The sequence below is a fragment of the Morone saxatilis genome, unplaced genomic scaffold, assembly GCF_004916995.1.
Source record: "Morone saxatilis isolate NCDOM2014 unplaced genomic scaffold, NCSU_SB_2.0 Contig20, whole genome shotgun sequence".
Classification (NCBI taxonomy): Eukaryota; Metazoa; Chordata; class Actinopteri; family Moronidae; genus Morone; species Morone saxatilis.
The window spans coordinates 18,518,298-18,543,270 of NW_023339763.1; the positions used below are offsets into that span (position 1 = coordinate 18,518,298).

General features: G+C 41.2%; 3 protein-coding genes across 4 annotated transcripts in view; 2 read left to right on the forward strand and 1 right to left on the reverse strand.

The window, feature by feature from the left end:
* Positions 1-3,892, forward strand: part of nlgn2b (neuroligin 2b) — a 68,039-nt gene extending 64,147 nt beyond the window's left edge. The window contains exons 8-9 of the mRNA XM_035667218.1: positions 693-1,059; positions 1,339-3,892. Of these exons, the coding sequence (XP_035523111.1) occupies positions 693-1,059; positions 1,339-2,272 (1,301 nt within the window). The 3' untranslated portion in view covers positions 2,273-3,892. The remainder of the gene's footprint in view (positions 1-692; positions 1,060-1,338) is intronic.
* Positions 3,893-9,551: 5,659 nt separating this feature from the next.
* On the reverse strand, positions 9,552-17,649 carry LOC118331549 (endonuclease domain-containing 1 protein). 2 transcript variants are annotated; one of them, XM_035666568.1, is made up of 4 exons: positions 17,455-17,649; positions 16,287-16,392; positions 10,709-10,947; positions 9,552-10,449 (listed from the first exon to the last, which is right to left on the reverse strand). In XM_035666568.1, exons 3-4 carry the CDS (start codon positions 10,892-10,894, stop codon positions 9,841-9,843), a joined length of 795 nt encoding a protein of 264 aa, XP_035522461.1. In that variant the 5' UTR covers positions 10,895-10,947; positions 16,287-16,392; positions 17,455-17,649; the 3' UTR covers positions 9,552-9,840. The 2 variants fall into 2 exon arrangements, with proteins under 2 accessions (XP_035522461.1, XP_035522460.1); XM_035666567.1 differs by having other exon boundaries at positions 10,709-11,049.
* The window catches only part of LOC118331548 (lysine-specific demethylase 6B-like), a gene marked incomplete at its 3' end in the record, with an annotated part of 15,765 nt that continues 7,194 nt past the window's right edge, over positions 16,403-24,973 (forward strand). Inside the window, 9 exon segments of the mRNA XM_035666566.1 lie at positions 16,403-16,558; positions 18,878-19,013; positions 21,315-21,371; positions 21,857-21,980; positions 23,256-23,312; positions 23,591-23,810; positions 23,934-24,179; positions 24,279-24,434; positions 24,512-24,796. Of these exon segments, the coding sequence (XP_035522459.1) occupies positions 21,862-21,980; positions 23,256-23,312; positions 23,591-23,810; positions 23,934-24,179; positions 24,279-24,434; positions 24,512-24,796 (1,083 nt within the window).

Below are 24,973 nucleotides of genomic sequence, written 5' to 3' on the forward strand. Positions count from 1 at the left end.
TGTGTACTGCTGGCTGTTGATATTTGAAAATCAATCACGTTTTTCTGCGTCAGTAGCATTGAGATGTTTGCTCTTCTTTATCTGATGCTTCTCCTAGACACTCTGAACAGAGCTTGTAGGAGTCTAATGCTGAGATACACACCCACACATTAAAGACCCTGAGGGAAAACACTGTGATAATAGAAATGTAATACAGAAAAAACGTTCAAAATTTGATTAACTATAAGTTTGCACTCGAATCACAATTACAAAATACTGCTATGTCAAAAAGTAATGGAGTTCAATAAATAAACGCAGCAGATTGATTAACAAGCTCTGTTGCGTTCTTCCCTTTGCTGTAAAGTAGATCCATTTTGCAGGGACAGTTGTCTTTTGCACTTCTTCACTAATTAACTGTCTCCTAGCTAGTGAGTCTACCGAAAACTAGATTGCTGACGCCTTTGTCTGTCTTCGTCAGTAATGTGACCCTCACATTGCAGCTGTAGTGGTCCCTCAAGGCCCGCTTGTGACATTGATTCGCCTCTGTGAGCAGTTGTCTAACTGAAAAAAAGATGAACAGATAACTTCTTTAATCATTTATTTGGCATGAGGAAACAGCACACTGAAGTAGCAGAACTTCTTCCACCTGATGTTGCAGATAACCACACACTTTAACTGCGTGCATACTCACGTTGCTTTTTGTTTCCTCCAAGGTAAAGATATCTTGAGGGAAACCATAAAGTTCATGTACACAGACTGGGCTGACCGGGACAACAGTGACATGCGGAGGAAGACCCTCCTGGCTCTGTTCACGGACCATCAGTGGGTGGCCCCGGCTGTCGCCACTGCCAAACTGCACGCTGAGTTCCAGTCGCCCGTCTTTTTCTATACCTTCCACCACCACTGTCAGACTGAGGCAAGGCCAGACTGGGCAGACGCAGCCCACGGAGATGAGATCCCCTATGTGTTTGGGATTCCCATGGTGGGAGCCACTGACCTGTTTCCGTGTAACTTCTCCAAGAACGATGTCATGCTCAGTGCTGTAGTCATGACATATTGGACCAACTTTGCAAAGACAGGGTTAGTATAATGCCAAATTTAACAATGACTAATTTCTGATATTAAGTGCATTTATCTTATTAAAATATAAAGTAATACACAGTGTGTACAGTATGTAGTATTCAAAAGATGATATGTAACACAGTGATGATTGACTTCTTTCAAATAGCTTGTTTGTCTTGTTCTTGTTTTTTGGTATATTTAATCGCTGTATTAGCAACACAGGTAATGCTAAGTTAATAACTTAGTGATTAATAATCCTTAGCATAAAAGAATATTTTGATTATTTCTCTCTGCCAGGGATCCAAACCTGCCAGTTCCTCAGGACACCACCTTCATCCACACCAAGCCCAACCGCTTTGAGGAGGTCATCTGGACCAAGTTCAGCTCCAAAGACAAGCAGTACTTGCATATCGGCCTGAAGCCCCGGGTCAGAGACAACTACCGGGCCAACAAGGTGGCCTTCTGGCTGGAGCTGGTGCCGCATCTCCACAGCCTCCACAAGGAAATCATTAGCTCCATCACAACTCGTCTGCCACCCGGAGGCACCAACCGCTGGAAGGGCCCTCACAGCCCTGGCACCCGCTCCACACCCCACCCTGTAATCTCCACTTATCCGCCTGATCCTGAGCCCGATGGTTCAGAGAGACCCCGCTACCCTCCCTTCCCCAGTGAGACTAGGGACTACTCCACCGAGCTGAGTGTGACAGTTGCTGTGGGCGCCTCGCTTCTTTTCCTGAATGTGCTGGCCTTTGCCGCGCTTTACTACAAACGGGATAAGCGTCATGAACTCATGCAGAGACGTCACCGCCGACTGTCCCCGCAACGTGGCACTACGATGGGCATGGGTGTTGGCATGGGAGTTGTAGGGGCCCCACCGCACAATGACCTGGCGCTGAGTCAGGAAGAGGAGCTGATGTCACTGCAGATGAAGCAGCAAAGAGTGGAGCTGGAGCACGGCACCCCCCTCCCTTCCCGCGGCGTCCTCGGTGACCTGGAACCCCTGCGACCGCCAGTGTGCCCACCTGACTACACGCTGGCCCTGCGGCGGGCACCGGAGGATGTGCCACTGATGACAGCAAATACCATCACCATGATCCCCAGCACCATCAGCAGCATGCAGCCCCTCCACCCCTTCAACACTTATCCCCCAGTCCCGGCCCCCTCCACTACACCTGTCCCCAGCCACAGCAACAATGCCCTGCCACACCAACACTCCACCACCCGTGTATAGGACCAGGCACAACCCCACTCTGGGCTTAAAGAGACGCACCACACAAACTGCTCCATACAAATCCACTCTCACCCCCCTCTATTCTTCTTTACTATATCATTGTCTTTTCTCATTAAGCCCTCAAATAAAGCTGCAGTTTGTAAGATTTTAAGCAGTGAAATACCTCTAAAACGAAATCATAAATCAAGAAGGAGTTGATTAAAAAAGCTCCTTTGCCAAAATCCTGTCATAGGTACATACTGCTTTGCCCTGTTACAGCTCTTTCAATATCTCTCGCTTACTAGGTGAGCCACCAAACGCAGCTTTAGGCTTGTAGCTCTCTCTCAAAGAGGTATTGAGCTAATCACAATCAGTCAGGCATCTTATGTGTAGCTTGATTGTTTTGCGCATGTGTTGTTGTGTCAATGTAAAACTATGTTTGACATAGAATACATACATTCATTCTCATCCATTTAGCGAAAAGATAATACAGTAGCGAGCAGCTTTGTATGAGGCAACATATGCCCCAACAAGCTGTCTGTCATAAAGCGGTGATTTCTTGAAACTTACAAATTGCAGCTTTAAAGGCCCAATCTGGAAGTGAAATTTGGCACCCTGTGTTGAGCGCTATGTCCCAACAGTTGTCTCTGTGTTCGGATTTTGGAGACTTTTGTTTAGTGCGAAATGTATTGACAGCACTGGAAGTACAAGAATGAACTATTTGACATTCAAGCATGAGTTTTTCATAGGTTTTTAAAACTTAATTTCTGCTGTTTACAAATTTATGTACCTGTTTTCAGTTAGGATGCGACCTAAACGCCATCCAAAGTCATGCTTTTTGAAAATCTGTATTACTCACAAATGATGCTTTCAAAACATTTCCAGATTGGGGCTTCAACTGTTGGGCGGTACAGGAAATAACTGAATCATACTCAGTCTGTGGGATGCAACCTGGAATCCAGGCTGCCCATTAGAGCTCAGTGCATCTCCGCCGCACAGGCTCTAATCATGTCCATTACTTTATTTGTTTCTCACTCATTATCTCTCTGTCTGTATCCCCATCTCAGCCCATTTAACTGCTTCTCTTTTTCACTGCCTCACACTCTTTCTCTCTCTGCATCTGCCCTCGTAGCTCTTTTTATTAAACCATTGACATAATCCATTTCCATCTTCACTCCTTTCCTCTCTCTCGCAATCACTTCTAGACTCTCTTTTCCTTTTGGAGTCTTTTATACAAAAACACAAATGTAAATGATGTATTATTAATAAATTGTAAGGATATGAATGAAAAAAAAGATATTCTGATATCTCGTTTTTACCAGCATTCTTGGTGCCAAGTACTGTGATAAAGTTCCTCTTTCACTGGCGTCCAGTGGACCGCCTGGAGAGGTCCATCCTGACTGTATCTTACAAAAGGAATTACCATCATAAAAAGTGCCAACCCCTTCATCTTTCTTTTTGATCCACACACTTTTTTTTTTAATTACACTCAATGTTGCACTGTGGCTGGTCTCTTCTTTAAAGGGAAATCAGATTCAATATATTCTCGTTTAAAAGAAAAAAAGAATATAAAGTTTTATTAACTACTTTGCTGTCTGGGATATTTGCATGATGTTTTTTATTTTATAAAGAGTGTGGACAGAGAAGTTTGTTTGTCATTTCAATGATTTGCCTTGTTCTTCATTGTTTTTTTTTCTCTTTTATTTTGAAAATCATTTTAATTTTCTATTTTAATATCAGCTGCACTTTGTGGTACTTCAAAAAGGTATTAAAGTATTAAGAGATGAATATTGTGTAAACTATGATTATAACAAAGAGAGTAAATATTTCCTCTTTATTTTTTTCATTTCCTAACACTGAGGCTGTGCCGCAAAACTACCAGAAAGACTGATCAAAGCCTTTTTCTTTCCTCCCTCTTTTTGCTGTTTCTCTTTATTTTTTTGCAACCGTCAAGTTTGCAGTCACTGCATCTCAATCTCACCTGAAGATAGCACTTTTTTGAGTTACAAAGAAAAAAAAAAGAAACAACTACTTTACATGAATAGTCTAAATAAGGTTTTTGTCTGTGACTGACATTAACCACGTGCTTCAAGTGTTTGAAGACTGCCTGACAGTTATCTTTTCGTCTGCTCTTTTGTTGTTTCATGATTCTCCCTTCTGCAAGGCGGGAGAAAGGATAAGATATATTTATGATGGTCAAAAGGTGAGAAAGCCTTGTACGCGCGTTTCACATCTTTCGCACAACTGAACACAGGGACGGGTCACACTCTGGACAATTCTGAAAAAAAAAAAAAACCCCAGTGACATTAGGACAACACTGGACAAACGCTGACAGTGATTCAATGGCGATGGCGAGATAGCTCGTCAGCTACATTATGATCTGTCAATGCACAGACGATGCATTCTAAAAACCTGATTTAAGAAAAAAAAAAATCTTTAATGACAGACATTACTCATACACCATATACCACAAAAACAAGGCGAGCGGGATTCCTTCCCCCGCCTTGTGATGTTCTGTATCCTGTCTGCTTAGGATAACGACACTCTGGAGCCAGACTGCCATCCCTCACACTGGACTGGAGCCGCGAGGACAAAAGAACAAAAACCAACACATGAAACAAACTGTACATTTTTTAAGTGTAAGAGAACAAACTGGAATTTGTAAATATTATGTTTGTCGTTTGGTTTGAGTGATTGGCCGGATCTTTTCTTTGTGACAACAGGTGCAAGTTTAGATGACTTAACATGATTTTAGCACTTATGCGTATGTTTTATTCTCCTTTTATTTCCTAGGTCTCAAGGGCAAATTCCAATAGGTTATTGGCACATAAGTACATCTGTTAACATACGTGAATAATTAAATATATATATATATATATATCCACAGCATGGTTGAGGTCAACATAAACACGGAAACGAATGCTTAGGGCTCAGGTTAGCCTTAATGTTGTGGTGATAAAAATGCTCTTACTGCATATACGGCTGTCTAAAGCATAACGTACACACCTGGCACTATCCTATCAATCGAGGCAGCTTTTCAGTGAAATGAGTCCTTTCATTGGTTAAAAAGCCAAAGAACAGCTGCAGAGAACAGATGAAGGAAGGGGAAATAGGGATGATTTGAGAAATGAGGCAGAAAAAACGAGAGGCAGGATATTTCAAATGTGCTCAAAACAAACCACGAATCAAGGAACTTTACTTGTGATGCCTGTGGATTAAATTGTTAGTGTCTCACGTTGTCTTGAGCATTGTCATACAGTATAACCTGTAATTGGGAGGTTGTGAAATCCTTTGTACTCTTTTTGGTCTTATTTCAGACTCTAATCATGGTGGTTGTTTTGCTACCTTTTGCAATTTTGTCTGCACATTCTGTTTATGGGATAATTGACCCAGCTGTTTGATGTGAGTTTGAGTTGCCCATGCTTCCAAAAACACTATTACAAAGACAGTATTTTTGGGTTTTGTTGAAACAAGGGTTTGGACAGCCAACAGATAATGGAAGCACACTCACCAAGTTTACATGTTTACACTACAGTTTTGATGTTGGCTTAAGGTAAGGGGGGAAAAAGAAAAAGCATTATAAGGATCCAAATATCTTATTATAACATTTATTGCTGGAATGGAAAAGTGAAGGCTTGCACCTGTTTGTCTGTTTCATTTAGTCTGATTCAGTAACCTGCTTGAAGCTCAAGATACTGTGAGTGAGCATAATGACCAGAAGGGGTTGAAAGAATTAAAGTTAATATTTCTATTTCAAATAGAGGCTATTACACACTGTATGTTGTGTATCTGAACTGGAAAACATTAAAAGACATTCTTAAACAAATGCTTTGCCATTTTTGTCACATTGCCAGAGAAGCAACACAAGCTGTATTACATTTTATAGCCACTTGGGGGCAGAAAACCCTCACATCCAGGAGCAACTTTTAATGTTAGTAGTGATGGAAAGTTAGTTTTTTTTAGTGGGTTAGATCATTTGGCTCAGCTCACCAATAAGAGAGCTTTTCATTTAGTTTCATTTTCCACCTCTGGGTTGTTATAACTCAGACAATTTTAGCAATGTTTTGACCTGTGATTGGTACGTATGTACATTTATGATTTAACCTCATAATTTAAAGAATACCATCATTTGACATTATGCTAAATAATGTGAAAACATCAAACACTATTACACATGTATTGAACGTTTTATTTCTATCGAAATATGTTTTGTATGTTGGCGACCGATGCAACATGCAAAAGTGTCACCGTGCTTGGGACTATAGTGAAGCGTTTCTGGTTTGTATTTTATATGTTTTTAGGATCATCCTATTATTCTGTCTTGTATTCATTTATTAAAAAAAAGAAAGACAATAAGAAATTGGCTGTCGGACGGGAGCCGGCTCCTGGCTTTAACCAGTTAGCAGGCAATTGCTTGTATAGACGACCAGCAAAATAACTTTAACTTTAACATAGAATTGTGTTTTTTACCTTTAAGCTTTGGTTTGACCTCCACCAACTCCTGAGAAAAACCTCTGCCGTTAGTTAGCTGCTATGCTTGTTTCCCCAGCTAGCTAGCTTAGTTGCTAACTTTCGGTATTTGCTATTGGTAGTGTAGAGTCAGGATATCAAAATGTTTTGCTCATTGCTGCCTGCTACAGTTGAAAATGGAGATTAGTATATTTGTGAGACTTTTTTGAGAATTTTTAAAGACCTTCAAGCAGCTACAAAGCCCTGTAGAGTTGGCTGGTTTATCAACTTATCTTGATGAAAGAAGTACGCTAACATAGCTTAATCCTCCAAAACAATCTGAGTGAAATCGATTGTTGAAGTAACTCAGTTGAGTGCACTTACGTTTGTGCAGTATTTTAAGGTGATATAATTCCAGTTTGTTCCACTGACTCATTTTCTTTTAGTTGACTTCATATCATTACACAAATGTAAGCCCCATAGCGGCCAAATTAATTGGCTACCATTTTGACCATCGATTAATTGTTAATTGTTTTTATCATACGTCAGCTCTTTTGATGTATGAGGTAATGTAATAATTTGCTTTAGTGGAAGAAAACTGAGTAAACTCAATTTAAGTTGTAACATTTGTATAATGAAGATACATTAAAGGTAGTCTTACTTTATTCAGATAAATAACACATTACGGAGGAATGCTGAGAATCAGTTATTTACTAGTTTTAACTTCAATTAAATGAATGAAATTGGTACAATTAACTTAATTAAGTTTGGTTAGGTAGTAAATTTAAATGGTTTAAGGCAATCGGTTTCCTCAAACAATCAAGTTTACAGTGGTCAAGTCAATGTGATTTATTGACCGTGTTTAAAATATTGATTATTGGGGCTTGAAAGAAGTGATGGTTTTTTATTTTTGTTTTTTTTAGAAAGAAGAAAATGATGTGGCTACTCAGCTAACAGGAACTAGATAGATTAACACAGTTTTCCTGTATTACTATAGTCAGGACCACTGTAACTGTTGTGTTTATTGCTTTAGGAGTGCTTAGGCTTAGACATCATAAAAAAAAAAAAATCTTTTCTTTTTTTCCAGTTTTGTTGTTGCTTTTTAGCATATAGCTAGCATTCGCCATAAAATGAAGCCTCCAAAAGCTCAGCTTCCCATGAATTCATTTTCTAAACCACACAAACTGAGTTCTGACTTTCGCTCCATGAGGTCTTTAAGTTATCTGAAGGATTTGAATTTCAAAGCCTAAAATAGCTTGGCAGCACCAATTTTATGATGGGAATCGGCCTCTGATCTCTGTTTATTCAGCTGTTGTACACAATAAATCAATATTACAGCAAATATACTGGAACAGACTGGTGCACTGGTCCTGTTGGATAAAACATTTGTGCTAACAACTTTCCATTCATTGGAGCCCTGATGTGGAAATAACTGAATACCTTTTTTGCCACAGATACATTTATTTCTGTAGTATCAGTGGTGAAGCACTTTCAGACCACATTGCACCTCTTTTTACCTCTCCAAAGTCACATTTGCGCTCTAATCAATTGATCTTTTTTCCCATATTACATCTTGCCACTATGAATTATCACAGGTAGACTAGAGGCAAAACAATAAAGATAAATCATTTCAATAAGCAAACCCTGCCGCAGCTGTGTTGCAAGCTGGGATTAATATACAATTCCCTAAAGGAGGGGGGGGCTAAATCTGACCTTGCACAAGTGTACATTGTCTTTGAACGAGTGTGCCATGCATCCATTTTTAAAACTTTTCTATAGTTTTTAATAGTTTTTCATATTTGGATTACCAAATTTATACTTTTGGATTAGAATAACTGCCGTGAGTTATTGCTGCAATAAGAAGCAAGTTATTAAACCCCACTGGGTCTAATAACTCTTATGGTTGATGTGCACTGTATTAATCAAAATCATCTTTGTTATAACTTTGTAAATAGATTGCACAATTGTTTAGATGACTGATGCATAGGGTAATGTCATTGCATTTCTCTTTTGCTCTCAACACAATTACCTCTGCAGATAATGACACTGTTGGTTTCCCTTTAAGCACAAAACATACTTTCCCTCCCTCACTAGGTGGCAGTGTGCAACTTTATTGAGAGGACTTGCTGCATCAGAAAATGACTGCTTCTAACCCAAATGAACCAGCCTCTATTTAAAAAAATAAATAAAGTCAGCCTTGCTATCCTCACTGTCATTTTGGGATGATGGATCTAACTCTCTTCTCTTCTCTCTCTTCCTCTGGAACTGCAAATAGAAACATCATTCTGAAAAATGTAAAGACGATCTCTTCAGCATCATGAAACTTAAACCCAATATAAGTTATGTCAAACATGCCTTTGAGATGTGATATTCACAAAGGTAATATTTAAACATTGTAAATGTTTTATTGGATACTCAGTTGTTATTCTTACTGTCTTTAAATTATACAATTTGCATGGGAAGTTTGCAAGGCTTCTCAGATCCTGTTGGTCTTTTGATAAAAACTTAAAGAACTCTACAACAAATTTATGCGACAGCCCATGGATCTTTTATTATATTCAAAAGACTTTTATTACAAGCAGATTAACTAAATGATTAAAGCGAATAAAACCCATCAGACAGCCATAAAAGTCAAATCCAATCTTTATAGCTGCGCCAAACATTCAAACTCACATATGCTCAAGAGTATGAGGAAAGGAAGCTATTTCTAAGCTTATCACAGCTTTACATCCAGGTTGTTTAACAAGAGTTTAACCTAAAAGACTACAGGAGACCTCAGCTTTAGTGAAAGTTCACTATTTTACATATTAAAATGTTTAGTGCATAAATGACAAGTAATCACACTAGCCAGTAAAGTTTGATAGTTTATTAAATGGGTTTGCATAACACACCACACATCACTATTACAGTCCCTCTCCAAACAAACTAGCTCCCTTTGTCATGTTGTCATTTTCTGTAAGAGGGCAGATAGAAAGCATTAATAAATTAAACTTATTGAAAAACTAGTTCTTTAAGTTTTAAGAGCTGTAAGGGAAGTTTTAAATGACAATATCTAAATTTTTGAATGACTCTTGAGGAGGGGAAAGCACACGTCTACCATAAGCCACCCATTATCTTGAGAGTAAGCCTAGGGAGAGCTTTCAGATAGTGTGTTGGAGGTAAAGAGGAAGGGGTGAGGGAGAGATGCAGTTGTCATAGAAGATCTGAAGGTTCTGGTCGACGTCCATGTTGTTTTTCAGAAGGATCTCAAGCTCCTGGACCGGCATCTCATGGACGCTGTTGCCCTCTTTGGCGTTTTTGGCCATGGCCGCGTGGGACGGGAAGCGGATGCGGACATCGTGCGGCGCGTTGCGGTCGTAGTCGGTGCAGCAGTATGCGGACCACACATCTTCCGGGATGGCCACACGGTCCTGGTTGTTCCGACGGATCGTGTTGCCTCTGGTGGTCACCCCGGTGACGATGAAGGCCGTGCCACGGCAGAAGTTGTTGAGGCGCACCCGGATGCGCTCCTCGTACTCGCGCCAGGGTCCGATGTTGAACTCCCGTATCTCCGGGACCACGTTGGTCAGAGTGTAAGTGGCTGCGCGGTCGTGCGGGGTGGACTGGTGCTGGTCTGGGTTCAGGTGACCTCTCTCGTACAGGACCACATCAGAGTAGTCATCCAGGACTGCCTGGCTGTCCTCAAACTTCATGTGCAGGTAACCAGTGGGGAAGGGCAGCATGTTTCCATTGCCATCCACTTCTGCCAGCTGTGGAGACATAAAGAGCACTTACAGCAGGGTTTTCAATAATATGGGAATTATACAAAGCCAGTGTCCCCCTGGCTCCTGGTCTAGACCTACTGTCTATTCCAGCTGCTGCCAAGCCCTCTTTGAAAGAGGTTTTATACTTCAGTGTGAGCTACCTGGTTAACAATAAAAATGGATGAATGAAAAACACTTTATGAAAAAAGTTTTTCTCTATATTTTGTGGATAAGCAAACTTGAACTATCACTCAAAGTCTCTTACCTGTGGCTCATACATCCAAGGGTAGTCCACACGTCTGTCTCCCTCTGTTTTCTTGAAGGTGTAAGCTGAGTAGACTGGTATCCGCTTCTGGGGGTCGTACAGGGTCACATAACGCGGTTTGTCTGCGTATCGTTGGCAGATCTTCTTCAGTTTGGTGTCGATGATCCCCCGCGGTGGTGTCCCCATATACAGGGAGTCCTTGCATCTCTCTACATGATTAAAATCTTGGACGACCGTTGCTGACGTGAGGGGCAAAAGACAGATGATCAAAATGGCTAAAACTAAAGGTGTTAACATGTTCATGGTCAGAGAGGTCTCCTCTGTGTCTCCTACTGTGGCTGCTGCAAAAACAATGACAGAAGATGTTTGCAGTTATGATTTAAATGTCACAGAGCAGATATGCAAAGCAGGTGGAGACAGGCCTTCTGACACATGTGGGCGTGGATGTGCAGGACATTGCATTGCTCCCACCTACAATTCTAAAGTAATATTGAATAAAAAGCTGTTTGTTTTCTTGAATTTTGTCCTAAATATTAATATTTTTAGGCTTTATTTCTCCTTTTGAAGCAAAGGTACTGCAATGAACTTAGGGGCTTAAGGCTATTTAAACAAAATGGTCAGGTTTGTCCTTCAGATTTCTCTATGAGGTTATGGTTTTGGGCAGATATATATAGTATATATATTGTATTTGTGGTGCAAATGGTGAGGTAACAAGCTACTGGATCATTGACTCCTCTATGTTTGCAGTGAAATTCTTAACATGTCATTATTCTACATATTCACCTTAGTAGCACAAGGAATTCATAACCAACACACCTACTGAGAACGACAGCCAACCACTTTTGAAGCCCCCATTTGGAACAAAATGTAAAACACAAAAAACCTGCTGCAATAACTTGCCCTTGCAAAAACATTTTGACCTTGCAAGATCCTTTTTTTTCCAGTGACGTAAGCGTGTTCGTTTGAATCGATTCTCACAGAAGCCTGAATTCTGGTTCACCTGGAGTATGGTGATGAAACACAGGACACTGGAATAGGATATTCAGAGACGTGTTATCAATGTAATGGTAAAATGCAAAACTGTCTAATCTGTCTCAGTGATGAACAAAAGGCCTTAAGTGACAAGTGTAGTTCAGAGGTACTATGCAGCGTGAGTGGTGGATTACCCAATGGGCAGAACAGAGATACAGCATGAAAGTTTAACTACAACATAATGATAGAGTGTACACACACTCCTCATGATCTGTGCATAAAGGCCCAACCATGTTTGCCATTTAATAATTAAAGACAATAGTTACATTTGGAATATAATGGAATAATTACCAGAGATCAGAGTTAATAAATATTTTATGAGCCTTTGTATTTGTATTTAGAGCAGGAGGGGGAGGAGATCCCACTGAAATGAAAGTGTTTTTTTATTGAACAAGAAAAGAATTATATATAAATGTGAAGATGATGAATCTGAAGAAGCAAAAAAGAAAATAACCCAGTACTTAATAGAAACTGAAGAAACTTAATTTTCCATGAAGTAGATTGAGTATTGCACAGCAAATGGTTCAATGTTCTGCCAAAATGGGTGCTTGACCTATTTTGGCTGCTCACTGTGTACAGAGCAATTAATCCATCTCAAACTCTCTTCCTGTCTCCAAAGTTTTTTAGTCCTTAGTCCTTCATAACAGCTTGGACACATTATGCAAATTCTTCATCTTTTTATTAAACACATTTACCATTTGATGGCTGCGGCTGCACAGTTCTCTCTCTCCATTACTGCAAGGGGCACTTGTGTTTTGCTTTCTTTATTTTGCAAGTATCATTTGACAACAATTTACCATGTGGCTTGGTGGTTGCACTGACTGTCATACAGCAGAAGGGTTACTGGTTGATCCACTCACCAACTACATGTCCTGTCAGTGTCCTAGATCTCTTTAAACACACTGCACCATGCAAATAGACAAAACACACAAGCAAATTTAAGAAATCATACTCGCCGTTTGACAGCACATGTGCAGCAACAGGGGTCGGGACCCCCACTAGGGCTCGCCAAAGCTTCATGAGGGGGGTTGCGAGGCCTTTTTGATTTTAAGGGGTATAGGAGGGGAAGAGAACAGGGACATGTTTGTGATCGAGGGGCGTCTGCCCTGAGCAGCATCAAGATAAATCCCCAGACACGGGTGGTGGTGGTGGCTGATGACTCTGCTGAGGCTGATGAAATAATGAAGCTGATTAATCTGCAAATACTGGGTGATGGGGGAGGTGGAGGAGCATGCATAACAGCAGCATAAATGAACATATTTCAAAATAAAACAATGCAGGCGTGACGCTATCATGATTGACAGTCCCTGATAATGACAGCAAGGAAACTGCGAGCACAAGAGAGGAGTGAATGCAATGACAAAAACTAGTCTTCCTGACTGAACTTCATTTGGTAGTGCTTCCAGACTTTTTTCTCTAAATGTTGCTCATGTGTTGTCAAATTGATGAAGATGTTTTCTTAATTGGCTTGTGTTTTGTCTGTTTGCGAGGGTTTTCTTAAGTTGCAGTGCGCTGAGCTCTCAGGGCCACCGTATTATCATCTAAATCAGTGATTCTCAACCAGGGTTACTCTTACCCTAGGGGGCACCTCTGCACTTGCTACGGGGTACGTGGAAAGATTGTGAAGTAGCTCAAGTAATAATGAGCAAAAAGGAGACTAAAGAAATTATGATTTGATGAAGAATTGTATCCACAGAGCTGTACTTGAACACCCTGGAGAGTGAAAGGTGCAGTTGAAACTGATGGATAAACAGTTGAAATAGCTCGCTAAAAGCAATCAATAAACATCATTGTGCTATCAAATTATCATCACAATGCTGCTTTTATATAACTAATTGTATTAACATCCAGTTTAGAACCAATGCAAATGACTGCTGGTGTCAGTGAAGGGGTAATTGAGCTCCTCTGACAGGGCTGTGGGGATACGTCTGACAGAAAAGATTGGAAGCCACTGATCTCAATGTCAGAAATATAAAGGAAATAAAAATGTGCTGCATATCAATGGCTGGAGGTTCTGGTGCTGTCCTGCCCCCTGCTCAAGTCTGTCTTATGCAAATGCAGACTGTTTGTCAGATTAGCTGGAGCAACAATCCTTCACTGCCCTAATAAGTCAGTTAGAGTGACTGAGTGTTGTTATTCATCGAGGGACCAGCTTGCCTCTCTGATCTAATCTTGAGTTATGACAATCATAACTTATGTAGCTGGGGCTGATGATGCAGTTATGTGAACAGACATTTTTCAGCTGTCAGCATTTTTACCAATTAAAATTATAAATTCAGACCAAGTGCCGACCCAGCTCAGCTGCCCTCTGCTGCTTCATCATCGGTAGGAGAGTGAGAGCATTTCACTGCTGCTGAGTGGAATGTCACAGTCCATGGATTGGTCCAATCGACTTGGATAGCTCTTTTTTGGGGTAGCTCATCTTCTGTCCGTTTACTTGTTTGTTCTTAGGGTTGATTAAAGATGTCTGTGATTCTCATACAATATCCTTCACAAACATAATTCTAATAAAACCCTCTACCGCTTCGTGTTTCTCCGACTGGCTTGGAAATGTTATAGTTGTGTCAGTTCATAGACATGTCTGGCTGACCTGGAATAAGCATTTTTAAAAATATGACTGTGCCAGGCTGTTGAGAGATTTAATGACAAATTCAAGCAAATTAAAGAAAGTAATGATTAGTTCTGGTCCTGGAAGCAACACAGCATGTAGTGATTTAAAATATATAATAAATGCAGTATGCCAGTTTAATGTAATACATACGTTATTTATTTATTTTGACCTATTCTGCTGTATTTTTAGCACCACTCTACTGTACATATAAAAAACGGTCTACCTCACGTCCTGCACGTTCATACAAGCCAGTATGTCATCATGCAGTAATATATATTGTCCACTTGGGGGCAGTGTAGGCCTTTTTGTTACTTGTTCCCAATCTGCTGCTAATGATAAGTGCATAAAAAACATAAATTAAACGTTTTTTGAAGTCTAATTGCAATTGAAAAGCGTAGCAAACACATTTTGAATGTTAAAAACACAGTGATGTGTGGTAAAGCATTCATTCAGTTTGTTTTGAATTTAATGTTATTTAATTTTAATAATACAGTTAGGCTGTACCTTGGGGGTCATTCAGTACTGTGTTATACCAATTTGTCTCTGATATGTAAATTAATATGATGATGATTGGTGTTTCTCTGTACTATACATAAATAATTTCATTAATTTGTGTCAGGTCGGTTTATACTTTACCGTTCTTAACTTTTTCCTTTTCTCTTTCACTCAGATTACCATGATATGATTTTGTAAGAACATCAGAATGTTAGTTGTTAGTTACACAAATGGGTAATACATTTGTTATTTTTTTGTTGTGACATTGAACTAGTGTTTGATCATATAACTTCTGATTAAATAAAATCCACATTAGTGTGATATCTATAATTACTTTCTAAGTTCAAATGCGCCATTGTAAAACATTTGCTGTATCATCACACCACACACACACGACAGCTTTTTGCTTTTTGATTTAAACTGTCGCGACAGAGCAGATGCCCCCTTTACTTGTGAACTACAGGAGACAGTTTCTAGGCCTTCACTGAACCACCAGGGGGCTCAATTTAGCAGATATGATGGAGCTATGAACTGTCCACACTTAGTTCTGCACCAAAGCCTGCTGATTGGTCCAAATACCCACATGGGGCTGAGCATTGGCCAATAGCGTTTGGGCTGATCAGGGGCTGTTGCTATGGCACTTCAGAGGTAAAAAAAAAAAAAAAATAGAAAATCTGTCAGCAGTCTGCTTCCACCATTTCACTCTCACACTCGTCTGCTGCCTCCTCATCAGCTCTGTCTGTACCTCTCGCTGTGCACTCAGGGCCGACAGCTCTGCCTCCTTTTTATTGGCCGCTGGTGGGTGAAATGAGCAGAGGAGTGAGTGGTGGTTTTGCATTGTGAGCCACAAAGAGTAGACCCTCCCTCATGAACCTAGAGCTGTAGCCCCACCTCCCCCTGGTTATCCTGTCACTTGACATTTGAGCTCAGCCAACACTAGCAGGCAGCCCTTCTGTCACCATTTCACTCTGCCTCGCTTCCCAGTTCACCCAGAAAGCTCCACCGAGAGCCACACAAATGGAGAAAACTTGTCTTGATGTCTATTGTCATTCTGTGACCTTTTCCCCCTTTAATTAAGTCATTAAATATCCTATTTTGTTAGCAGCATGGTAATGTGCATGAGGTGTGTGCATATCTTTCTGCACAGATAAGTGTACAAAGCTGAAGAATGTGGCATTCAAAGTAAAACAATGCCAACTCGCAGTGATATTGGGGGGGAAACATGTCTCTATCAGCTCGAGAAGATTCTTTTACAGCTGTGGAGGGATTTAAAATATCTCCTCTACTGTACTGGCCATGTTCCAACTCTCACTTACTCTCTCTCTCACACACATATTGTACACACACACAAACACACACACACACACAGAGAGGAAGAGGGAAATAAAGAGCCCCTCCATGCCTCTGTCTGCTGCTTTTCCCCTCCTCCTGCCTACTCACTGCAAACTGTGATAGATAAGAGATTCTCCCCCTCTCATTGGCTCCCCTCTTGTGATAGGCAGCTCGTTGGGCCCGCCCTGCCAGTCTCTGTACATGGATCGGTCGGCTGTGAGAGCCCCAGCATCCGAGAGTGGAGTGGAAACAGGAAGAGGGGGAGAGGGGAAGAAAGGAGACAGAGAGGATCGGGTGAGACAAGGTGGCGAAGAGTGAAAGAGAGGAAAAGGGGAGCAGAGAGGAGTGTGGAACAAAGAGAACAAAGACCAAAAAAAGAGGTAAAAGAGGACTACAGAGGAGCAGCTTGATGTGCTTATGGCTGAATGTAAATGTGCTGCATGCATTGTGCAGTGTGGGAGAAGAAGTGTGAACATGTATCTCTGTTTCTCCTCTGCTCTGTGTTTGTCTACATGTGTTTATTTTTCTATTTGTGTCAGTGTTCTGAGCAATCTGTCTTGGCTGAACATACTGCAGTGTGTATGTGTGTATGTGTGTGTGTGTCTGCAGACTGCTGCACGTTCATGCATGAAACCCCCACTCAGACACTCACACACACACAAACATGCTCACATGCAGTGGTCACATGCAGAGACATAGTGCAGGAGCAGAAATGTGAAATGATGAATGCAGAGAAGGAGACTGTTGCAGCTACACTTGTGTTGTGGTTACATTTGTGCTCTGTGGAATGTTTAACTGTTGAATATCAGCCTGTCTGTGTGTGTGTGTTGTTTGTTGTGTGTGTGTGTGTGTTTGTGGGAGGTGTACAGTAGTAGGAAGCTACAGTGTAACCAAGTGTGATGATTAGTCTCCATTTAAAGTAATGCCCTAACTGTGTCACATACAGCTCATAGCTCCACTGAAAGTTCAGCTCAGTGCGTTGAACACATCGACCTACCAAAACCTTTTGGCTTTGTTGTGTCTTAATAAAACAACCGGCTCAAATATTTGACTCAGACAGTTTTGAGTTAAAATAGAATAAACAAAGGGTATCTATGGTGACTGTCGCTAACGTACAACATGCACTGTACTGTATGCTTTCAGTTGATGTGATTGCCAGCTTAGGTAACCACCTGGACGTGCACTTCTAGATTACCATTCCTCACACAAGCCAGCTGTCTGACACACATACCCACATACACACACACATACACACACACACACACAAGACACTTACACACGTGCTTCTAGTGCCTTCTTTGAACCTTTTAACCGGCTACATTGTCTTTGTTCACAAAAAGCTGTACATTTTGCATTGTTTCCAAAAGACACCCCTCTTTTCTTGTTCTTGACCTTGCCTTGGTACATTCCAGTACCCCTCAGAGAGCTGTGCTTTATGGAGCATACACCGGGAGAAGCTGCTATTATAGAAAGGGAGAAGGGGATAGGGCAGAGAGAAGCGGGGCTGCAGGGATGTTATTTTTAGAAATGTGATTGATATTCGGCTCATACTGCACGTTCTTTCTCTGTGATTGTGACGCTATTTCAGGCCTGAATCCAATAAAATCATATGTGTTCCTGCATTCAGGCAGGGTGGCTTATCTGTCTGTACATTGTCGCTTGACGCTTCCCCTCCATCTGTTCTCTTCATGTCTCTGTTCCTCATGTTAGCTAGCCTAGGAGCCACCAGAGACAGGCCTGGTCTGGTGCAGCCCATCCTTCCTTTTATGGTATAGGATCAGTATCCTTACTACTTACACACACATGCACACATAAAAGTCTCAGCAAGAGATGCACAGCTGCAGTGGTTTACTGCAGCTAGCAAGTAGCTCCAGATAGTGTGAGGTACGCATGCTATTATTGTCCAAATGGGGACACAAATTGGAGTGTGTTTGCAAAACTGCAGCAGGTCTTCATTCCACAATGAATAGTTTTTATTCAGCTGGCAGAAAAGCTTTAGAAAGGTGGCAGGCATCTAGGAAGGGTGAACAGAGAAAAGAAGACACAAATGTGGAAGTATAAATTAAATCCTATAGACTCTCTACAGCCCCCCCACCCCTCTCCCTCCATGTTAAAATCACACACACACGCAAACACTCCCCTCCTTGCTTGAGGCCTTGCTCCCAGCTCTGGACTAAATGATATCATCGGTTGCCAGGGATACAAGGACACAGCGTGCAGAGAAAAGGGAGGGTGAGGCATAGGCAGAGCCATGCACATAGCCTGAAAGAGAAAGGAAGAGGCTGGGATATTGGGTATCAAGAAAGAAAAGGAGCCTTGTTGAAACAAGTAGGGAAGATAGCAAAGGCAATGGGGCAGGGCCATGAAGAGGAAAGACAGGAGAAAAGAAAGCTTGCCAGCCTGTCAAAGGTTACTGGCCCATCCTTCTTCTCCCTTCTTTCCTACATCTCATTTCATTCCTTTCTTTGTCTAGAGAGGGTCAGATTTGCAACAGTGCAGATGTGTGTAAAAGCATGTGTTGCAGGAAATGAGAGACAAGAATAGAAAGGAAGAGAATGGCAGCAATACCTGAGGGATGCAGGAGAGATACTGCCCTTGATCTGAAACAATAAAACCTTCCTGTCTTGTACATCTGGGCACCAACTGACTATGGTATTTCCTCACTCTCTCCACTGTGTGTGTCTGTGTGTGTTTGCCAGCTTGCGGAGGATGAGCGTGTCTATTTAAAGGGATCCGAGACTGCACGGGTCTGCTGTCTTGCTATTCTTGACCGGCAGCATCATCGAATTTAGACCACAGTCTTTCTCCCCCTTTTCTTTCAGTGCTGATTGCAAGGTAAGATTTGTGACAGGGGTGTGCATACACACACACACACACAAACACACAAATAAATGTCTCCAATTGACACATTGCAAACAGGATCGGTGTGGTGAAATTGTAAAAGGTTAGAGAGGCAAACAGGGGTCGGCAGGGACATGAATGGATGCATGGCTATCTCTCTGTGCTGACAGAGACATGACCAGGGTTTCCTTGGCGACAAGAGGGAGGGAGGAAGCAGACTGAGGAGTGTAGACAGCAGGTTAAAGCTAGCAGTAGGTGTCAACTAAACACCCACAAGCATAATAAATGAAAGATTCTATTTGTAAAGCATCATTTGTGCAAAAATATATGGTAAAATAAAGTTTACCCCAACAGCAACTTAACCCCTTTTGCACATGACATCATTTGGCCTTGGAGCTAAATTCCAGATGTCTGGAATTAACCCTGCACAGATGGGTTTAATATTGGAAGCACAGAGCCATTGTTGTGTGGAGTCAGCTGCTGCTGACTGCCGGCACCCCCCTACAATACTGTAAGTGTGTTCCAGTGTGCAATAGGGGAGGGTCTACAGCAGATGATCTGTCTGCTCTCTGTGTAATGTTGCTCAAATAATAGCAAGCTCAGGGTTAAAAGTACGGGTAAGGTGTAGTGTCAAAGAAACAGGGAAATTGCAATGTGTTTAAAACTGTGGTAACACTGCGCAAACCGTGAAAGACAGTATACAAGCTGTTGGTATGAATTAAGCAGATAGTGAAATGTATCGCAGTTCAGGCTCGACAGTGACGTGACATTAATACAAGTTGCCATCCTGGGACTCATACTCAAATAGGCAAGTCTGAGAATAAAGTTGTGAAACCATGATCTGAGCAAAGACAGATTTAAGCAGTTGATGAAGAGGTTATTTTAGCATTAGCAGAGAATTATAGTAGCTCAGGAAGCTGGTCTCTCAAAGAGCAGATTTTAGTGGAACATGAGGTGATATGAGGATTACAGTGGCTATAACCAGACACACTGTGTCTATTGTACATGATGACATACAGTGCTGTATGTTAGGATAAAGGCATGCAGTCTTACTTTACTGTAACGTACCATTGTATGTACATGAAGGCCTTTTTTGCCCTCTTTCCTCCAAAAATAAATCTAAATGCAGTTAACTCTAAAAAGCCTAAAGCCACAGCAGCAAGAACAGTCTGGCTTCAGTTGCTCTAGCAACTGGTTGCAAATGGACTGTTGAGGAGGTGGCTCACTTAGCTCATTCAGCACTCACAGAGAGGTTATTATAGCACAGCTGCAACCGTCTTACCACAAACAAACCTGTATGAAACAAACGTGTACCACTAGGGAAGTGGTAAAATGCACAACAGTTTTTCATATTATTTATAAATAGCTGTGGGAAATGAATGCATATAGAGGTGCAACCTGTCTCTAGTAGAGAAATGCACTGTTCAGCATGCAAAGTTAATCTGTATGAGATCAGCTCACTTTAACACAATGTATAGTGTTGAAGTGTAAGGCAGCAGCAGTAGAGACAGTAAGAGGTCTTTTTCCGTCTATGATAAAAGAGGTGACCTGTATGCAACTGTATTCTATTTAAATCAAAAAGAGTGAAAGAGGCAGATGAGGCAGACGAGGCTAAGTGTTAGAAATTGTGGTCAGACAAAGTGAACACCAGAGACACAGCCAGACAAACACCTGATCTGCTATAGTGGTTCAGTACACAGCGGGCAGCTATACAGCTCACTGTTCTCATACCATAGATCTACTGAACTAGCATTTGATGATGAACCATGAGACACTGGATGGAAGATGTGTGCTGTTGATTTGACCACCAGTTCTGTCAGAGTTATCAGAATCAGAGCTTATACTATATACTATACTGTGAGAAAAAGACAGCAGCAGCCCAACCAGTTTTTTTTTCTCTGCCTTTCTTTGTTCTTAAAGTGAGGTTGCCATGGTCCTTTGTCGTAGTGCCATGTTTTTTTTTTCTGTCATTGGATGGCCACTGGCTGTGGCAACTGCTGGGTAGCAGTGATTAGAGAGAGGCTGAATGCACAATGTAGCTCTGGCTGACTGATGATATGACCGCTCCACAGATACAGTGCAGCAAAAAAAAAAAAAAAACAGCGTGAGGAAATAAAATCTACCACAGAGAGACAAAATCATACTCTCGATGTCAACAGACCCACAGAGATAAAAGGTGTATTTGTTATTAACCCAGAATAAAAGCAATACTGTGTCGACATGGTATGGAAATACATGTTTCTCTCTCTCTAGTCAGATATGGATGCATCTCTCAACCATGTGTATTGTCCACAGGCTGTTTTTTGCTCTCAGGTGTGAAGTGGAGGGCCTCCCAAACACAGACCAAGACTGGTAACCACAGAACATTTCTGCCTCTGTACTTTGTGTGTGGCTGTTTAAATGCAACATATACTTCAGTATGTGCACAACTGTAGCACTTTATAGTATTACAGTAGTACTACATTAAAGTTTTACATTGCAGTACTGCAAAGGCACTGGGTGTCCAATTAAACAGTCATGTGAAGCTTTTTCAAATAATGAATGAGTGAGTAGAGCAGTCTTCTGAATAAGCATCCAGGAATTAAAGCATCCCTTCATTTGAGTTATGCATTGTGTACATGTAAGAATTACTCACAGATTAAAATGACTGCACAATGCAAAGGTGTGGGCATTGTCCTTGCATACGCTAAAATTTGATTGGTTGAAAGTGCCAGCACTTCCATATTGCATTTTATGTGGTCAGACTTTCTTTAAATGAGATATCATTTTTATTTATTTGTTCATTTATTTATTAAAAATCTGAACACCATGCACATTAAACAACATCTGTCTTTCAGGCTGCATGTATCACCCAGCAGAGCTGTACTCTGGCCGAAACACATGGGACTCCTATCCAGCTGGAGGTCCTAACAGAGGACAATGGGCTCCTGTAAACAGTCGCCCCTGGAGCCACACACAAAGGTCAGCAGCACCTTCATATACACATAGTGTTTGCACAGTGTTATCTTTTATATGATGGACAGTAGTCTATTCGCAGGGTCACCATGTACCATGGTACAGTTTTTTTCTCATGATCATGCATTATGTTTTGTCATGAACATCAACCAAGACTTCTAATAAGACTACAGTAACCTTGCAGTCAAAGGTGACACTGTTGGCCTTAACAGTTAAAAACACAGATGCAATAGAAATGCCTTGCACACCTAGAGAGTTGGAAAAAAATACATTAAATTTAAACTCAGCGGATAGTGGAACAACTTGAACTTCCCCGGCAAAGGTCATTCCAGCAGGTGGGACTTCAGCCTTTGTCGTCTGGGTTGATTCAAGATAAGCACCACTTTAAAGGACTAACTGATTAACTGAAACTGTGATGAGGATATTCATGAAAAGCTCTTACTACAGCTGCAGCTGTGAGCATTAGCCCATCTGCAGTTTAAACAAGCAGGACTCCGGTGAATGAAGCTATAACTTCCTCAGCTGCAGCTCAGAGAAGCCTCAATCTAACTGTTCAGCTGCAGCAGTTGAAGTTGGCTCGAGTTAATATGATTGTATCTGTAGCTGTCTGGTTGTGTGTCTTTTGGAAATGCTAGTAGTTGTGACTGATAAAGAGGTGTGACATAGACACAACCCTTAACTATATACAATACACAAACTTTATAGCATATAACTTGCAATGAGCAACACTGTACTGTAGGTTCAACTAGCTAAGAAAGGTCAAATTAAAGACTTTGATAAGTAATAAAAAGTGAACGAATAGCAATTATTGGGTTATCCAGTTGTCTGTTTAGAAAGTTGACAATGACAACATAACTCTTTGGGGTTTAAGATACTCTAGAAGCACTTTATTAACAAGTTATGCAAATGTATTTTATATTCAGTGAGGTCAAAGAGGTTTATTGCTACAAAAGTGGATGTTTTTTCCTTATAGGATATTAAAAGAAGTCACTAAAAGACGCAGAAAAAGAAATTCCCTTGAAGTAACATCTCACATTTGAGACGTTAATGTTATGCTTAGGAACCTTTGATTTTGACATTCAAAGAAAGAACACTTGAAAAACTGAAAACCAGTCAAGAGTAAGTTTGGCTTCTACATGACTTCTAGCCACGACCAACAAGGCTTCCTATATAGAGTTCCTTAATTTGTTATATCTGCATGAGCTGTATATTTTCAACTCTCAGCTGCATTATTGTCTTCAGACAGTAGATATTTTCTGTATGTTTTTGTTGTTACTACAGATGCCAAGAAGGGCGCAATCAATCACATCATTTACCATCAAATCGTCTTTATAATAGGTGAGTAAATCAGTATTTAAACATCATTCGTACATGGACAGGTAATCTCAAAATAAGTTACATACTGCAATGCATCACTTGGATTAATAAAGCATGGCTTTTTAAAACAGTTGAAGAGACAACTTCACTTGCTTCTTGAGCTGCAGAACAGTTGCCCCCAGGGATATATATTATATATATTGATATATAAAGTCCCATTTGTGTCATGTAGTTGCATCATTGTTTTGAATCAATCAATCATGATACTTGTTGCTGAGTTCCATTGGTCTTTTGCTTAGGGGGGAGAGAACCATCAACCATGTCCAGGACAAGGGTATTTCTAAGGGGCACAGACAGCCTCTACGTCTTTGGGATGGTAAAGAGCGACCGTTTGAGGCCCAGAACTGGCATCGCAACTCCACACGCTCATTCCACACCCGAGCTGGCACCAACAACGGTTATCTAACAGGACCAGGAGATCGCTACGCAAACTGGGACAACAATGTTAGCAACTCTGTGGTGAGACCTGCAGATCTGGAACAACATTACTTTCAAAAGAGTTCATGTTGTTATTGAAACTATGAGTGTGTAATCATTTGAGTTTTTGATTATTGTCTACCTTTTTTTCTATTTGACTGTTAGCATGGGGGTCCTCGCCTGCATCACAACAACAGAGACCTCCAGTCTCCACCAGAAAGATGGGCCCCTTCAGACTGTCGCAGGAGCTTTCCAGGCAGAATGATAAACAACACACCAGGACCCTGGAAACGGCCAACCCTCCACCAGCGGCGAGACCAACTGCACCAGCACAGTCCACCTCCACAGCACCCTTTACCCTCTAGGGAAGAGTGTCCGGCCAAGAGGAGAAGGGACTCTTGCCCTGATCAGGTAAAGTTTCTTTCCTTTGTTAAAGTAAATTTCTCTCCTGTAGTGCCACCCATTGGTAAAATACCATCTATGATGGGATATTTATGCTTCTCTGTTCAGTCGTCTCATCCTGGATCAAGGCATTTACCTTTACTTGCCCATGCCCCATCACCACCTCGCCACCACCGCTGCAACCAAGATGACTGGAAGCCTCTTAATGACCGAGGGGGTCCTTGTCACCACACTGACCACAGGACCTCAACAACACAGCAACAGGTAAGCTTGTATAACGAGTAAATCATTACTAAATGTTGATCATTATTAATTTCTATTGTTGGTTTTGAAATTTGCAGGAAACCTCTAAACTGCGAGCTGGAGGGCATGGCTTCAGTAACAGTAATCTAGCAGCTCTAAACCAGAACTGTGGCAGCAGACCACCACATCATGGAAGCAGAGGGAAGGTCGACCGGAAAATCTCGTCTTCACCAGCAGACCACACCCGTGTGCCTTACAGCCACCAAAACCATCATTACCACTATCAACGGCACACAGGCCACCCCAGAGCCCTACAGCACAACCCATCGCTACACCCTCTTGAGGAAAAGGACTCACGGATTTATCACCACAAACAAAGCACAGTAAGAAATACACATTAAAAAGCATGAACACACATCTCTGTCTTAATCAGACTTTCAGCATACTTTCAAGTTTTCTATTACACTGTCTTTGCTCTTACTAAAAGGTAGTGTGTCCACATCAATATTTGTAATTAGTACACGGAAATAGTAAATTAGATATTCAATTCAATTCAATTC